The sequence below is a fragment of the Lemur catta genome, chromosome 14 (genome assembly GCF_020740605.2).
Source record: "Lemur catta isolate mLemCat1 chromosome 14, mLemCat1.pri, whole genome shotgun sequence".
NCBI lineage: Eukaryota > Metazoa > Chordata > Mammalia > Primates > Lemuridae > Lemur > Lemur catta.
Genome location: NC_059141.1, coordinates 34,701,396 through 34,720,531, shown reverse-complemented (window position 1 = coordinate 34,720,531; position 19,136 = coordinate 34,701,396). Strand labels below are relative to the sequence as shown.

Genomic DNA, 19,136 nt, shown 5'->3' with positions numbered 1-19,136 from the left:
AACCTCTTTTCTCCAAAGCCAGCCATAAGCCTAAAAATATTATTATAACCTTCTCCCACCTTTCTGTGTAACAACTGACTGTAAAGAAATAAAAACCCTTATTCCAGAGGGGTCTTACCCATACTGGGGAAGAAGAAATGCTACAACAGAAGAGAGGCCAAGAATCTAAACAGGCAGGCCTAGGTTTCCACACTCAGTCTATTAGCGTTAGATCTTCCCCTCTTTGTCCAATCACAGTCTATGGCTATCCATTCAGCATTAAACCTGAGCATAAAAATGCATAGTTTTCCCCTGCATATTTAGGTCTTCATTCTGGAGGCTCCTGTGTCATGTAAAACTTTGATTAAATATTAGTACATCTGTTATGATTTTCTCTTGTTAACCTGTCTTTTGTTATAGGGCCATTGGCTATGACCCTTACGATAGGGAAGAAAGGGATCATCACCCTTTCTCTGCCCCTACACTGCTTCCTGGGTGTGTGACTTGTGCAGAAACATAGGATTGACACTTAGAAGTTCCTTGTACTTGTTTTAATACTGTGCTGTCAACATCTTGAAATTTTTAATTGTTTTTCATAAAGAAGCCTCATATTTCTATGTTGCGATGGTCCCTAAAAATTATGTCCTGGTCCTATATTTGCTGTCCTATAAACTGCCTATCTACAAAGCAGTAAGTTTGGTGCCAAAATTTATACCATGATGCCTAAGAAAGAACTCCAGTCCTGAGAAGTTTATAATCTAGGAGTAGAAATAAGCTTGCAGTGGTCAAATTATAATGAAACAAAAGTAGACAATAAAATATGTGACAGAGATGAAGCTCCAGAGGAGGAAGAGGTTGATTCTGGATGGAATGAAGTCAGTATCTGTGGGAGAGCCAGCTTTTAGTTGGATCTAAAGAGAAGAGAAGGATTTGAACATGGTTGATGGAGATAAAAGCCGGAGCAGTGTGGTGTGGGAAAGCACAGGCAGTGCATGGGCACATGGAGTTGTTTGGTTTGCATGGGATAAGAAAAATCCGGGCTGACAAAGCTGGCTGGCTTTGGCTCTAGGAGGCCTTTGAATGTCCTGCTAATGAAGCCGTAAATAATTCAACTGGAACTGCGAACCACTGAAGGGTTGTAGAGAGAAAACCAGTTGGTCACAGTTATAATTAAGGAAGATTAAAGCTGGCTTCAGGCAATGATGGTCATCCTGTCACCTCTGGACTCCTAGCTTAGTCATACATTTGCAAACAATGTGAGCTGGATGTTTTATGGGGTGGCCAGATGGAAAGTGATATCAAAGTCAGCCCCCATCTCTTTTTAATGCAGCCAGTTAAACTCTACCTGCTCTAAGCTGACCAACCAAAAATGTTCACTCACTCTGGAGAGCAAATTTTATTGTTTAAGGTTTGAATTGTTGGAATGAAGAATGCAAACTAAGGCAGCTCTGAGAAATAATGCCGAATAAATAAGTACATTCAGAGTTTATGAAAACACACACATGCACCCACACAGGGTAAGACATCTCCATTTCCTAAAAAGAGTTCTTATTAGAGTTATTTGAGATAGCATTCTCATTTTGTCCATTCCCTTGCAAAAACAAACTTATGGAAGCTAAAATCAACATCATAAGCGTCCAATGCTTAGATATGTGACACAACGGTTTCTATTCTACATGTATGCATTTCATTGATTACAATCTGGTATCTTTATCAGAGCTGCATCAGAAGAAATCAATAACTCTTACAGTTCAAGTAAAGGCTAAAAATTAATACTCATTCTGTCTCTCACCATACACATGTGCAAAAACACACACACATCTATATACACATATATACATAAATATCCCCCACATATATATGGTACCCAAATAATTTAATTTCTTTACAAACTATACTAAATTTCAAATAGAAATTTATATTTCCCCCTCCTCTAAATGTTTCACTCAATGACATTGAGAAAAAAAATACCAACACCCTGCTGGCAGAATAACATTTTAATATGCTATTACTTAACATCAAATTAGAATTGAATTATCCCGTTAGCAGGAATATAAAAATATTTTATGTGGAAATGAATAAATGATAAAGTAGAAACAAAATAACAAGAAATATCCAAGTAAAGAATATTAAAATTGCATCTTAAATGAATTCAGTATATATATGTTAAATGTATCACTAAAACAAAACATAAATTTGACTTTTCAGCTCCATTTTAACCATTTATTCACCAAAAATAAAAACATAAAGCCAAAAAACTGTATAATATTCCAGGCTCTCAAAAATGAAATCCTATTTAGTCATACTCTCCCTTTAGCTCACATGATCTATGCATCAATATTTAATGATGGTTCTGCTTTTTTAAAAAAGATGCAAAATAACTACTTTTTAAAAAGTCATCAGAATTGTCAATATTCTTTTCAATAATAAAATATTTCCTTTATAATAAAATAAGCTTAGAGAGAAAGAAATTCATTTCAGTGAATATCAGTCTATTCCTAAGAAATGAAAAGCTGGCTTTTCATTCCAATTTCCATCCTATATTGAGTTATTATGGTAACATATATTATAAAGGGAAAAAGCTATTGATATTTCAGAACTGCAACATAAAATGAATTTAATTTGGGAAATTAAACTCAGGATTACAGGATAATAAGCTTTTTCTTGGAACTTTTCCTTCTTAGTCATTTGACCTTTCATATGGAAGGAAACTCACAAAAAAGATGACTCAGTCTTCCAGTGTGGGTCTGTTTAAAAGATGTGCCATAAATATATTAAACAATAAAGAGTTAGAGATAAACTCAATATCCTTTTTTGTTCAGGAAGATGCTCATTTGTTTCTCTGAAACATTGGATGGCTAAAACATGAAATTCTGAAGCTCTGACTTCACCATAAATCATGAAAATTGGCACCAGAAATATAAAGAAGTCTGACTAAAGTCTTGCACTTCTACAAATTTGTAAGCTATTAAGATTAAGATAAAAGCAAAAAATCTTCACTGTACTGCATTTCAGATACTAGAACTGAAAAGAACATACATAAACACTCTCAAAAGGAGAAAAGAAAACATCCTACCTTTTTAAAAATTCCATATATTCGGTATGCTTGATGAGTCCTGTCCTCATCATTATTGTCTGAAAACATTGTCGATCAATGGCCCAGAGTTTCACATTTACAAGAGCTGGAGAAAAAGAAAAAGAAAACAAGCAGGGAAAAATTAATTAGAGAATTTCAACTGTGAACAACATCCTGCAAAAGAGATGAGTTATTCATGAGAGGTATGAAAATGATTAACCTTTTACACACATTTAAAGCTAAAATCAGAATGCTGTCCTATTTTATTTAAAAACTCATGTATGCTTACAGGCAAAATGTAGTTTATAATTTTCCATACTAGTATTATTGTATACCAGGAAGGTTCCTGTTGCTCTTATGTCCCTTAGGGGACAATAGTGTCTAAGCACACATCAAAAGTATTAGTAATTCAAGACTATACATGAAGGAAATAGCATGAAGAGAAAAAGAGGTGCACACATAATAACCCACCCTGGTAATTACCCAGAATGGTGTTAATGACACAAATGGCCATATTTTAATTGCAAAAAGTAGAGGTAAAAATTCAATTTTCAGGTTTGGAGGGTATTTTGGGTAATAGAAATAATAATTACACAATGAATTCTAAATAAACCTTGTTTTACAAATTGTAACTTGTGTTCAAAGTTGCCACATGGAAGTTTTACTAGGTATGTTTTCTGAATTTTCATTTCTACTCTTATACATCACTGTCTTTGGCAATGCATAATTAAATGCTAAAGGTGAATACCACAGAACATCATCATTTAATCTATTTAAGCACATGACTAATAGACACATTTTAGAAAAAGATATTATAGAATAACATGTCAAGATAAACTCAGATTTTAAGAGATGAACACACTAAAAATCTTGGTACTTGTATTGGTATGATGGGTATGTGAGAGGTTTGTTGTATTATTCTCTCTACTTTTATATATGTCTTCAAATTTTTATAATAGAAAATATTTTAAATTAGCACACAAACTAACAAAAGCCGATTTAGATATCATAGCTATGGGGTATGGGTAGAGAAAGAGTGGAGGTTTGAGTAAGACCATTGAATGAGGCCAGGGTATATTATAGTTAATTGAGCTAAACATAAAAAGACAGAAGAAGGCAATTCTCTCTTCTTCACAGTTCTCAGACTGAGCCCAGTGAATGCAATGGATTGCGCTTTGGGAGTGAGGGAAGGGAAAAAATGTTAACAGAGTAATTAGGCCATGTATGCACTTGGGGTGTGGGGAGGCAGAAGTAATACACAAAGGAATGGGGAGAAAGATGATAAAGGGAATATTGTACTTCAAAGTAAACCCTATCTTTGAATTTTACCTAATTTTTTTCCTTACAAAACTGAAGCTAAGAAACTGGAATATGACTTCTTCCTTGGCCAGGTCTATATCGGGGGGCAGGGCAGGGGAAAGGAAGCATCCTTAGTTAATTAGAAAAAGAACAAAGCAGCAAGAACTTGTGTGTACACAGCTCCATTCTAAATATCCTTTAAAAATGACACTTGGAAAACAAAGCTGTGGCTGGTACTTTCCAGCCCTATTCTAGCTCCTCTGCTGACTCCACGCTCTTTCTCAGAACATTAGTTTACTTGAGAAAAACTGTAAGGCTGGATGATATAGCCATGAAGAACTGGGAAAATCAGGAAAAGATTCCTAACAGATGGAACTGCAAGTGGGAACTTAAAAATGGTAGGAGTTGAACTAGAAAAGAGGTGGACAAAGGATAACTGGGTGAAGGAAGTACATAACCTAGAGCAAAGCTGGCAGTGAGCTCAGGAGTCCAATCAGGGAAACGCACTGAAATGGATGAGGTTTCTGTAGGGTTGCTGCATAGTTTGGGAGTAAGTTGATGCAGAAGCCAGGATTAATAGAAAGCTATTAGAGATCTTAAAAAGACAAAACCAAGTAAAGAAGTAAAATTTAAAAGCATATACCATGGGTACACCAATACATTTTTAAATGTTTATGCAAAATAGAATAGAATAAAATAAATATTTCCATATTCATCATAATTCTTAATGGTTCCTAGGTACCTCTCACTGAAGGACAAATTAGAATGCACCAACCAATTTTGTTATTTTAAAAACTCATGGCAATAAAAATAGTTTTAGCTATTGTATATAATATATATATTTTTTTAATGTACCTTAAAGGAATGATTAGAAATAGAATGTCTCCATGAAGGAAAGCATACATACATTTCTAAGGCTTTGCCCTGCAGAGACTTAACAAATTCATACTCCCAGCAGCACTACGTAAAATTTCCATCACAGGCTCTTAAACCAAGAGATATGACCACTGTGATAGCTGAGAAAGATCTATCTAGGAGGGGCATAAATTGGATGAGGAGATACCTCAGTCAACAGAATACAGACCAACAATGGTCCTGCTGAATATCAATTTACGTGAAAATTGTAGGGCAGCGTGGTAATGTGATGAAAGCTCTGTGTGAGGAAATATGGTACTATGTTGTGTGAGCTTCAAACAAGGAGCAAAGAGTGCCAAGCAGAGGCCACAGTCAGGAGTCAAGGAGAATCAGAGTGAATATGGCAGCATGGGAATAAGAGCACAAAGGCTTGGCAGTTCTGTGCGTGTATGTGCGTGTGCACATGCGTATGCATGTTTGTGTTGCAACCAAGCTATCTGCAGCATTTTAAGTCTGAGCTTTTTAAGTCAAGCCCAGGCATTGTCTCTGGTTCCCCCTGAACAACCTCTCTGTCCTATGAATTGCTACAGCTTTTTCTGTCTGTATCCCTCACTGGTTATTGGCACATGTTACCAATATTGTTATTTATCTCTCATAGGTCTATATCGTGTTTCCTTATATAAATTTGTATATTCCTTTAGAGAAAAGTCCCTATCTCCTCTTCTATAATCTCCCTTCCCACTAGAAATTAGTTTTTCCTTTGATAAGCATTAGGCCTATTTGTTGATTACTGTAATTTACATACATGAAGTTCACCTGCAAAAAAACCCACAAAAGAATCTAAGTCTAGGTGGTTTCTGATGTTACATTAAAATATCTAGACTGAATTTATCAGGTTTCATTATCCATGTGTTGAAAAATGAATTCCAAAAATAAGTAATTCCATAATTTCGTTTTACTTTTTAGTTCTTGTTTATAGGGGCTATTGAAATGTCTCTAAGTAAAATCTACTTTGCATGATACTGAAACTGCAAGTTTGTCCCTGACCTTGGGCAAGATGCCAAGACCTTTTTTATATTTAGCCTTGGCCAACATACACATTAGTCAAATCAGTATTTTACAGGTGGGCAAGCATGACTAATAACCACCTTGCCCTATTATCAAAAACATGGTTATATTAGAGTTGTGATTAACGTCTTGCTTCTTAAACAGCCTGCTGGAGTCCAAGTCTGTTGCTTCCGTAACTTAAACAGACCGTTCAAAAAAAAAAATCTTCATTTACTTTTGATCTTAGGTGGCGTATTAATCTCTGTAGGGAATAAGCACTTCACAAATAAAATTCCTGTGATTTTCATGATGATTACTATTGGTGAACATTTAAGTCTGAAGGGCATAAAGCAGAGAAAATGCTGGGAAGGGACTTCCCTTTTTGTTCAAGTATATATCTCAGATTCTTTGCTGAAACATATATCATTTTCTCGGGTTAAGGCCACATTCCACTCAGTGGTACACATATAAACTGCCATCACGCGGAAATCTCTAAGTGTATACTGGGAACACCTTCAACATGGGAAACAGCTAGCCTTCATTTAGGGGGCACCAAGATTCAGAGGAAGGAGCTATAAAATTGTGCTAGACTAAGAGACCACAAATCTGGATTTGGCTTAAATTCTCCTACTGGGGAATTCATTCATCTGCTGTTCAATTCAAATTCTGGAAGAATATTGAGAAAGCATATGTGAGTGTAAAGCACTTAGAGACTCAAATATTTATTCAGCCCATGTTTATTTTACACCAATATGGCAGACATTGGGGCTCAATGTAAAGGATAGAAAACAAACTTACTCTGCCTGCCCTCAAGACACTTGTGATCGAACACATAGGAGGACAATCTATTGTCCATGCCACATCTGGCCTGTGGTCTCCTTTTGTATGGTCTATAAGCTAAGAAGGGGGCTTGCATTTTTAAATGGTTGAAAAATTTTAAAAGAAGCATATTTCATGATACATGAGAATTATTTGAAACAAATTTCAATGTCCATAAATGAATTTCAGTATCCCTAAAAGTCTTACTGGAATACAGCCATGCCTATTAATTTACATATTGTTTCTGGCTGAACTGAGTAAGTGCAACAGAGACCATATGGACTGCAAAACCTAAAATATTTCTTATCTGGCCCTTTACAGAAAACACATGCTGATTTCTGGTCTTGTCTAAGAGAAAAACAAATCAAGATAAGTGTTACCATGGGTAAGTTTCTGGCACTGTGAATACACAGAAAAGGCAATGCAAACTTTCTGTGAGGAGGAGCTGCAAAGAGCTGATTAACAAAGGCTTAGTGGAAGAGAATTATCTAAGCCAGGGTTCTACACCCAGTGTTATGGACTGAATGTTTGTCAAAATTCAAATATTGAAGCCCTAATCCCCAATGAGATGGTATTAGGAGGTGAAACCTTTGGGAGGAGATTAGGTTTAGGTGAGGTCATGGAGATGAAGCCCAAATGATGGGATTGGTGCCCTTATAAAAAGAAGAGGATACAAGAGATGAATCTCTCTCTATGTGAACACATGAAGAAAAGGCCATGTGAGGAACTAACCAGGAAGAGGGGCATCACCAAGATCTTGACCACGTTGATACCCTGATATTGAACTTCCTGCCTCTAGAACTATGAGAAATAAACTTTGGGTTTTAAGCCACCCTGTCTGTGGTGCAGATGGTTTCTAATTCACAATGGTTTCACTTATGATTTTCGACTTTATGATGGTGTGAAAGCAATATGTATTCAGAAACCATACTTCAGGATAGTTTTCAATAAATTACATGAGATATTCAATACTTTATTGTAAAATAGGCTTTGTGTTAGATGATTTTGCCCAACAGTAGGCTACTGTAAATATTCTGTGCATGTTTAAAGTAGGCAAGGCTAAACTATGATGTTCAATAGGTTACATGTTTTAAATGCATTTTCAATTTATGATATTTTCAACTCACAGTAGGATGTAACCCTATCATAAGTCAAGGAGCATATGTATTTATTGTAACAGCCTGAGTTGACTAAGACACCTGGCAACCACAAAGCCTCAAGGTGTCCATGGATGGAACTCATGAGATTCTTGAATGTGAAGGGAAAAACAACACCTTTATTTTTACTACCCTATAACTGAAATTTAGCATTTCTTTCATTTAGAAATGTGAGCAAACCACAGTAGTGGTTTGTCACCAACAGAAACCGTGGCTATTTTTGTATCATCCTACATTTGCTGTAGATATCTTAAATACAATTTACACTCATCTGTACTTTGAAATTATGGCAGTTACTAAATCTACCTCTAGATCTTATTTTTATTAAGTTATTATATCACAATTCTTTATTAAATATGTTATCACTGTATTTCAATATAAATGCTTTCCTTTGTTATCTTATGCATTTTATTTTATGCTTTTAAAAACATTATTCTTAGAAGGGTGTACAAGTTCTGTCCAGAAAGTATCCAGCCATGTAACCATTCTCATTATGTTAACAATGGCTGGATACTTTCCAAACAGCTGCCCTCATATATGCTTTGCCAGACTGACAAATGCGTCCATAGCACCCATAAGATTAAGTGCCCCTGCTCTAGGCAAGGCCTGGAGGAAGGACTAGTCCAGAGAAGAAGGTGGTAGGAGTGATAAGGATGGGGCTGATATTTAGCTGGTTTACATCCATAGGGGCATGTGTCAGTTGTTAAAACAGCAAAATACTTTTATACTATTTAGTAAATAGCCACTTCCCCGAGTTCCCTAACTGCTCCCCTGGTCCTTAGCTCAGCATCTCCTAGGAACCCCACAGTTCAGTAATTCAAGGGTTAAGACTAAGCTCAGCAGGGGCCCTGTAAAAACAGACATAACTAGTCTATTGTGTGTGTGTATATATATATATATGAAATTTAAGACATATGAACTTTATACAAAAAACTCTATCTCAATGGGAATACATTTAGCTTACAGTTGGTATAATATTTGTAAAAGGGATGATAATATTTATGTTCCTACTTTACTGTGAAAATTTTTGTAATTTTTTAAATTTTGGAATATTACAAGGGTACAAATGTTTTGGTTACATAAATAGCTTTTGTACCATTTGAGTCAAAGTTATAAGTGTGCCCTTCCCACAGATAGTGTGTATTGTACCCATTAGGTGTGAATTTACCCATTCCCTCCTTTCTCCTCCCACCTGCTTAATTTCCAATGAATGTTATTTCCATATGAGTATATAAGTGTCGATTGATTAGTTTCAATTTAATGGTGAGTACATGTAGTGTTTGTTTTTTCATTCTTGTGATACTTCACTTAGAAGAATGGGCTCCAGCTTCATCCAGGATAATATAAGAGATATTAGTTCCTCGTGTTTTTTGGGCTGAGTAGTACTCCATGGTATACATATACCACATTTTATTAATCTACTCATGCATTGATGGGCACTTGGGTTGTGCTGGATATTTTTTTTTTTTTGAGACAGAGTCTCACTTTATTGCCCCAGCTAGAGTGCCATAACATCAGCCTAGCTCATAGCAACCTCAAACTCCTGAGCTCAAGTAATCCTTCTGCCTCAGCCTTCCAAGTAGCTGGGACCACAGGCATGTGCCACCATGCCCAGCTAATTTTTCTATATATTTTTAGTTGTCCAGCTAATTTCTTTCTATTTTTAGTAGAGACGGGGGTTTCGCTCTTGCTCAGGCTGGTCTCGAACTCCTGAGCTCAAATGATCCACCCGTCTTGGCCTCCCAGAGTGCTAGGATTACAGGCGTGAGCCACTGCACCCAACCTGGGCTAGATATTTTTAATGTTATCCTACCATCACCATATCACCATAAGCGCTTTTCAGAAATAGGGGTCCAGTTGCATATATAACGAAGAAAATTGACTCTTGGAGGAAACTAAAAATGGTCCAGGGATGCTGAGGTGCTAGGAGGTAGTCAGAGGTAAAACTGAAGTGATAAGGAAAGCAGAGATGGTTAGATGGCAAAGGTTCTTATATGCCTTGCTGTGGAGTTAGGACTTAATCCTGACGTCAGTGAGGAAGGGGGCACTGGAGGACTGAAAGTAGGTGATTCACTTCAAAAAGATTGTGCTACAATTGCAAAGATGTGGAAACAACCCAAGTGCCCATCAATACATGAGTGGATTAATAAAATGTGGTATATGTATACCATGGAGTACTACTCAGCTATAAGAAATAATGGTAATATAGCATCTCTTGTATTTTCCTGGATAGAGCTGAAACCCATTCTACTAAGTGAAGTATCCCAAGAATGGAAAAATAAGCACCACATGTACTCACCAGCAAATTGGTTTCCCTGATCATCACCTAAGAGCACATTTAGGAATAACATTCACTGAGCGTCAGGCAGATGTGTGGGGTGGGGGGATGGGGGGGTATGAACACGCTTGAAGCTCTGATTGGGGGGGTAGGGCAAGGGCAATATACATAACCTAAACTTTTGTACCCCCATAACATGCTGAAATAAAAAAAAGATATGAATAGGAAAAAAAATAAAAATAAAGTACAAATGGGATATTCTAAGTCTATTCTTGTTCTTCATCGGAAAATTACCATAGACGCTCATAATCTATATTAAAAGAGAACTGGTTTTCAATTTGAGCTGTGTCTGATTATCTTTTCCCTATAATAAAACATTAGTTGAGTTTTCTGAGAAGGATTCTGGAGTGATTTATTTTTTTCTCAGTTTCGGCTATGTTTTTCAGGGAACATTATTAGATAGTAGGTGGGTCTCACTTAAAAGGTTTGCCAATCCATACTTTGTCTAAAAGGACTAGAAAATTTGAGGGCTTTGAACAGGAGGATAGGCATGGAAAGGTATCATTAGCTCACTATTTTACCTCACCTCTAACATGAAAGAGCATCAGCTCACACCATAAACTACTATAATATATGCCAAAGGAATTCCAAAAGGTTTATTCTACCCCATATTAATGCTTGAATCGTCTGTGATCACTCAAATACTTAGTGTGAGGGAATCAGAAGCTTGAAAAAGAGCTTGAGGATCTCCATAAAGCCCACAATTGCTTCCCAATATTATTAAGGCATATGTTAGCCTAAAGCTAAATTCCAACTGCCAGAATGTTCTGAGACAAATGCTTCATAATTAGAAAAGGCCATTTGCTGTTTATTATGCATCTGGAGCCCACCAATGTCCCCACTGTGCAAACTGCCTTCCTATTAGTTTGAAGAATATACTTTAATCTTTTTTTCATAAAAAAGTTATCTTTATAATGACATATATTATATGAAGAGGACAGCTTGTAAAATTGGACATTGCAGATTAGAATAATCATTATTATACACTGAATAGTAGAAAAGTCACCATCAACATTGTCATGACATTCATATATTGGAAAGGATATGGTATACTGGGCTGCCCTATAATGAACTGGATAGCTGCTTCCCTAAATTTTGCTTGACTTCATGCCATGTAGAAAGTAACTGAAAATTGGTGGAAAATGATTGGCTGATACAATGATTTTAAAATTTAAACTGACTTTCAAATGTTAAGGATATTGGAGGGACTAAGTAGTTACTGATGTATTTTAGTATATAATGATCATTATTTGGGATACCTTTGCTGGACATTTACTATACACTATGATGCAAACTTCAATTTGTTATGCTCATATCTATTTAGCATGTATCAATCTATGAGATATTCTTATCTCCTTTCTATAAATATGGAAACTGAGTCTAAGAAAGGCTAAGTTTACTGCCCAGGTCACATATATAATAATTAGAAGAGTCAATTTCATTCTGGGTGTACTAATATGTGTTTCTTTTTGTTTGTTTTTGCTTTCTTTGTTTTATTTTATTTTTTAATTGGAAGATAAAATTTTATGTATTTACCATGTACAACATGATGTTTTAATATATACATGGTGTGGAATACTAAATCTATCTAATTCACATTTGTATTACCTTACATAGTTACCATTTCTGTGGTAGAAATATATTCATTCTCTTGGCATTTTTCAAGAATACAATATATTATTAACTATGGTCACAATGTTGTACAGTATCTCTTGAACTTATCTCTTATGATTGAAACTTTGTATCCTTCACCAATATCTCTATACTACCTCCTCTAACCCCCTCATCAGCGCCTAGTAACCACCATTCTACTTTCTACTTCTATGAGATCTCTTGTTTTTTTTTTTTTTGATTCCACATATGAGTAAGATCATGTGGCATTTGTCTTTCTATGCCTGGATTATGTCGCTTAACATAATGTCTTCCAGATTTATCCATGTTGAGCAAATGGCAGGATTTCCTTTTACGGCTGAATAGTACTCCATTGTGCTTATATACCACATTTTCTTTATCTATTCATCCATTGATGGACACTTAGATTGTTTTCATATCTTGGCTACTATGAATAATGCTACAATGAACGTGGGAGTGCAGGAATCTCTTTGACATACTGATTTCATTTCCTTTGGATATAAACTCAGAAATAGGATTACTGGATCATGTTAGTTTTATTTTTAATTTTTTGAGGAATTTCCATACTGTTTTCTATAATGGCTATAGTAATTTGCATTCCCACCAACAGTGTGCAAGGGTTCCCTCTTCTCCACATCCTCATCAACACTTGTTAACTTTTGTCTTTTTGATGATAGCCACTCTAACAAGTGTAAGGTGATATCTCATTGTGGTTTCAATTTGCATTTCTCTGATGATTAATGATGTTGTGAACTTTTTCATATGCCTGATGGTCATTTGTATGTCTTTGTTTGAGAAATGTCTATTCAGGTCCTTCGCCCATTTATAAATCAAGTTATCTGTTTTCTTGCTAGTGAATTGTTTGGGTTTCTTAGATCTTTTGAATATTAACCCTGTATCAGATGTATGGTTTGCAAATATTTTCTTCCATTCTGTAAGTTGTTCCTTCACTCTATTGTTTCCTTGGCTAGGCAGAAACTTTTTAGTTGACGTAATCCCATTTGTCTATTTTTGTTTTTGTTGCCCATGCTTTTGGGGTCATATACAAAAAGTCACTGCCCAGACCAATGTCATGGAGTTTTTCCCCTGTTTTTTTCTAGTAGTTTCATCGTGGGGTATTACATTTAAATATTTAATCCAGTTTGAGTTGATTTTCACATGTGGTGTGAGTTAAGGGTCTAATTTAATTCCTCTGAAGAGACTGTTCTTTCCGCATTGTATGTTCTTGGTACCTTTGTCATAAATTAGTTAGCTGTAAATGCATGAATTTATTTCTGGGCTCTTTATTCTGTTCCATTGGTCCATGTGTCTATTTTTAAAGCAGCAGCACCATGATGTTTTGGTTACTAGATGTTCGTAGTATGTTTTCAAGTCAGGTAGTGTGATGCCTCCAGCTTTGTTCTTTTTTATCAAGATTGCTTTGACTATTCAGGGTCTTTGGTGGTTCCACACCACTTTTAGGATTTTTTTTTCTATTTCTGTAAAGAATGTCATTGATATTTTGATAGGGATTGTTTTGAATCTGTAGATTGCCTGGGTAGTATGGACATTTTCACAATATTAATTCTTTCTTTCTATGAACACAAGGTATATTTCCTTTCCATTTGTTTGTGTCTTCCTCAATTTTTTCATTAAAGTTTTCCAGTTTTCAGTGTACAGATCTTTCACGTTCTTGGTTAAATTTATTCGTAAGTATTTTATTTTTTGGAGCTATTATAAATGGGATTATTTTCTTGATTCTTTTTTGGATTGCTCACTGTCAAAGTATAGAAACAGTCCTGATTTTTGTATGTTGATTTTGTACCCTGCAACTTCACTGAATTTGTTTATCAGTTCTAACAGCTTTTTGGTGGAGTCCTTAGGATTTTGTATATATTTTATTTTGATATATTTTATTTTATATTATGTTATATTTGTCATCTGCAAACAGAAACAATTAAACTTATTTTTTTTCCAATTTGGATACCTTTGATTTCTTTCTGTTGCCTAACTGCTCTGGTTAGAACCTCTAGGACTACAACTAAATAGAAGTGGCAATAGTGGGCATTCTTGTCTTGTTCCAAGAGGAAAAGCTTTTAACTTTTCTGCATTGAGTATGATTTAGCTGTGGGTTTGTCATATATAGCCTTTATTATGTTGAGGAACAGTCATGCTATACCTAATTTGTTGAGAGTTTTTATCATGAGAGATTATTGAATTTTGTCAAATGCTTCTTTGGTATCTATTGAAATAATCGTATGGCTTTTGCCCTTCATTCTGTTGATGTTCTGTTCTGTTCTGTTCTGTTGATGGATCACATTTGTTGACTTACATATGTTGAACCATTCTTGCGTCCCTGGGATAAATCCCACTTGATCATGGTGAATGATCTTTGTGATGTGCTGCTGCATTCAGTTTGCTAGTATTTTGTTAAAGATTTTTGCATCTATGTTCATCAGAGATATTGACTTGTAGTTTTTGTTTTGTGTAGTGTCTTTGGCTTTGGTATTAGAATGATGCTGGCCTTGTAAAATGAGTTTGGAAGTATTTCCTCCTTTTCAATTGTTTGGAAGCATTTGAGATGAACTGACATTAGTTATTCTTTAAATGTCTGATAGAATTCAACAATGAAGCCATCAGGTTCTGGCCTGTTATTGATGGAAGACTTTTTATTACTGATTCTCTCTCTTTACTCATTATTGTTCTGCTTATTTTCTATTTCTTCATAATTCAATCATGGTAGGTTGTATGTGTCTACTAATTTATCAGTTTCTTCTAAGCTCTCATATTGTTGATGCATAATTTTTCGTAATAGTCTCATTATCCTTTATATTTCTGTTGTTTCAGTTGTAATGTCTCCTTTTCCATTTTTAATTTTATTTATTTAAGTCTTGTCTCATTTTTTTCTTCGTCTAACTAAAGGTTTGTCAATTTTGTTTATCTTTTAAAAAAAAACTCAATTTTGTTGATTTTTTCTATTGTTTTTCTATTCTTTTCATTTCTGCTCTGATCCTTATTATTTTCTTCCTTCTAATAACAGTTTCAGTTTGTTCTTATTTTTCTAGTTCCTTAAGGTGCAACATTAGGCTGTTTATTTCAGATCTTTCTTCTTTTTTGATATAGAAATGTATTTCTGTAAATGTCCACATATTCCATATGTTTCAGTATGTTGTGTTTCCATTTTTGTTTGTATCAAAAAGGTTTTTTTTTTTTAATTTCCCTTAATCTCTTCATTGACTCATTGGTTGTTCAGAAGCATGATGCTTAATTTCCATTTAAACTTTACAAAGGGGCCAGACATGGTGGCTCATGCCTGTAATCTTAGCACTCTGGGAGGCCGAGGTAGGAGGATCAATGAGCTCAGGAGTTCGAGACCAGCCTGAGCAAGAGTAAGATCCCATCTCTATTAAAAATAGAAAAATTAGCCGGGCCTGGTGGTATGCACCTGCAGTCCTAGCTACTCAGGAAGCTGAGGCAGGAGGATCACTTAAGCCCAGGAGTTTGAAGTTGTAGTGAACTATGATGACACCACTGCACTCTACCTGGGGTCAGAGACCAAGACTCAGTCTCATAAAACAAACAAACAAACAAAAACACATTCCACTCTAAATTCTGTGATATCTTAAAGTACTCAAAATATGTCTCAGGGTAAATAAATGGTTAGGAAGGAAGGTTAGGAAGGGGAAACAATCTGTGAAAAAGATAAACTGATGATATTCAGCCTCAATAAGAGAAAGGGAAAACTCAATAACTGACCTAAGATATTTGATGGGTTTATTAGACTTCGAGTAATTTTATGGAGCTGTTTATAATAGAATTAAAGTCTATCATGAAATCAATAGTTGGGAGACATTTATTACAAACATTTTGTAGGCATTTATTGAGACCTTATTATATGCCAAGAACTATACCAGGAACTAGTGATAAAACGATATACAAGACACAGATTTTGTTCAAGTAGTTCCTTGCTGCTACAAGCTAACGTTCTTGAATTTCCTCTTTACTTACACACTCACCTTTATTTTATTATTCCATCTTAAGCTAAAAACCTTAGTTGTTCCATCTCAGTGTAATTTTTTTTCTTTCTTTTCATTATTTTTTTTTTGACATAGGGTCTTGCTATGTTGCCCAGGCTGGAGTGCAGTGGCTATTTACAGGTACAATCCCACTACTGATCAGCATGGGAATTTTGACCTGCTCCATTTCCGACTGGGCAGGTTCACCCCTCCTTAGGTAATCTGCTAGTCTCCTACTTCCAGGAGGCCATGCTGATGGCAAACTTAGTGCAGACACCCAATCAGCGTCGTGCACTACAGCCCAGAACTCTTGGCTTAAGTGATCTTCCTGCCTCAGCCTTCCAAATAGCTGGGACTATCGGCACACACCACCATATCCAGCTAAATGTAAATTTGAACCAGTCCACAAGATAATGGTTCTAGTGAACTAAGAGCCATTTTCTTCTGACTTGTCAAGGACAAAATCAAGACCACCCATAAGAATTAATATGGTTAATAATTAAGACTCAACTTAAAGACAAAAGGAGTTTAGCAATGATGGAATCTTGTACTAAGAAGTTTCCCATTACAGAAAGTGCTCAAGTAAACCACCTGATGAAATGGTAGAGACAGAATTACTGAATTGGATAGAAAATGGAATTAGATCACCTCAAAGGATCAATTGAACTATAAAATTTTACAGTAGCTAAAGGATCAATACAGAGAGGAGTAAGTGATACATGATTGAGTATATACATGACAATTATTTTGAGGTAACATCATTCTATATGGAACACTGTAGCAAAAGGATGATTTAGAGACAGACTCTACATCAGAAGGCCAAATGTCTGGAAAAATGATGACACCATTTGTTGACTTTAATAAAGGAAATGGTGTCTCAGTGCTCCATGAACAAGACTCTGAAGGAATTAAAATAAATAAAAGCAGGAGACAGCATGTACAATGAGAGCCAATAATTTGGAATCTGGCCTGTTATGGGCATTTTGCCTTCACCTTCAGGAGTGTATGTGGCCTTGGGAAATTAATTAAAGCCTTCATTAGTTTCTTTTAAGCCTTTTGGTAGATACTCAGCGTGGTACCTGTCACCTAATATATAAGTCATTCATTAATGTCTTTTAATGGTGTTACCATCTTATAAATACATAGGAAAACATACAACAAATTAGCACTAACCTGTTGGTAGTGACAATGAATTCTATGAGAGTTAAAAAGAAAAAAAAAAGTTTAGAGTAGTCATGGAATTGGCTCACTAACTCAGAAGAATAAAAAGAAGCATTCTGGTGAAATGCATCCAGATTTAGGAAGGCTGTGAGGTTAAGAGGAAAATTAAGATAAAGAATGACTGAGAGTGTGCTAATAAGATAAGAAAACTGTCTAAAAAGAGCACAGAGCTTTTTGAATGCAAGAAATGTGTCTTCTTCATCTTTGTATTCCCAGTTCCTGGCACATAGTAAAGGGCCAATAAATGTTTGCCAAATGAATAACTCATACATACTCCTATCTGGTGCTCTTAGCTATAAATGTCTCCCAATTCTTCATTCCAGGATAGCCCTTAATCCTATTATAAACAGGTCTGATATAATTTAATTGATGTCAAAGCCCAGAAAAAAATTCTAGAATCAAAAATTATTAAACAGATGATGTGTGATTCTTTAGAAAAGGAAACAGAGGCTGAGTGGCCATTGACTAATGAGATACATTTTCAATGGGCTCTTCATCATGTAGGAGGGTCCATATCATTTTAGTGTGGCTCAAAACACATCAGATTTTGGGACTCAATTACAAGCTTCAATCTCTGGCAAGCTACTGAGTTGGATTTTGCCGGAAGCCCTGTTATGGTGACATAATTTCCTGCAGGTTGGCACAGTTTGAAGTGTGCCTAATTCAAAAATATCAGCACATATTTGGTAAATGTCATTGCACATCTGTGTATAACAAACAGATTTTGTCTTGAATATCATTAAGAAAATGGGCATTACATCTGTAAGTCCTCTGCCTCTTGGATGGGCTGCATCCCTAAACACTACACCAAAATGTTGAAAACATATGTTTACATATTTGCTGAAATTCGAGTAAACATCTTTAAAAAGTCATACTAATAACTTTTCCTTACAAGTAGAACTATACAACTTTAACTCAGGAGTGTTACTAAAACGTATTCTCCAAAGGAGGGATTTCCTTTTCCTACTCAGTTCTTGTGTTGCTTTTCTTTCTGCAAAAGGTATACATATGCCAGAAGCCATATATTAATATTTGGCATATTCTTAATCTTATTTCTTTAGAGCAAAAATGAAGCATTAAGATTATATGTCTATTAGCCTCCTGCTATATCTCCCTGGAAGATCCCACTGTTCATATGCTTTAGAAATTTCTATTTTTTTGTATACCTCTCCATCACCTCAGTCCATTGCCGCCTTAAGGCTAGAGTCAACAACCATAATTCATGAACCCTTTCAAATCCTCACATGAATATGAAAAACAATGCTCCCATCTAGGTCCCATTAAGAAAGTGTGTGACAGGGCTGGTTAAAAGAAGCAGATGCAATACTACTTGGCATTTATTTTCTAGGCACTAGTAGACTTTGAAATAGAAATATCCTTTTTTGGCTCATCTCTTCTTTAGTAAATTATATGTAATTCTCTAAGTTTGGCATAATTCTGGAAAAATATCACCAGGAAAGGGAGCTCTCTAACAGTCTTCTCTGCTGGCAGATGACATCAAGAAATGTCAAGTGAGCTCAGCTGTTTTACATTTTCAAAATTGTCTGCTTTTGGCACATTATGAGAATGCCATTTTCCTTCTTGTGATTTTTCTCATCTGGAAGATACACAGTGTTGCAAAGAAAATTGATCATTCAACAATGATTAGAAAAATGAGCTTTAATTGACATGAATGCCGAGGATGGTTGTGCTATCATACAACATGAAAACTGATAGTT

The 19,136-nt window shown here is 35.5% G+C and overlaps 1 protein-coding gene across 2 annotated transcripts in view; it reads right to left on the bottom strand.

Moving 5' to 3' along the window:
• Positions 1-19,136, bottom strand: part of PRKG1 (protein kinase cGMP-dependent 1) — a 1,158,333-nt gene that overhangs the window by 424,534 nt on the left and 714,663 nt on the right. For both annotated transcript variants that reach the window (XM_045569367.1, XM_045569366.1), the window contains exon 4: positions 3,056-3,161. In XM_045569367.1, the coding sequence (XP_045425323.1) occupies positions 3,056-3,161 (106 nt within the window). The remainder of the gene's footprint in view (positions 1-3,055; positions 3,162-19,136) is intronic.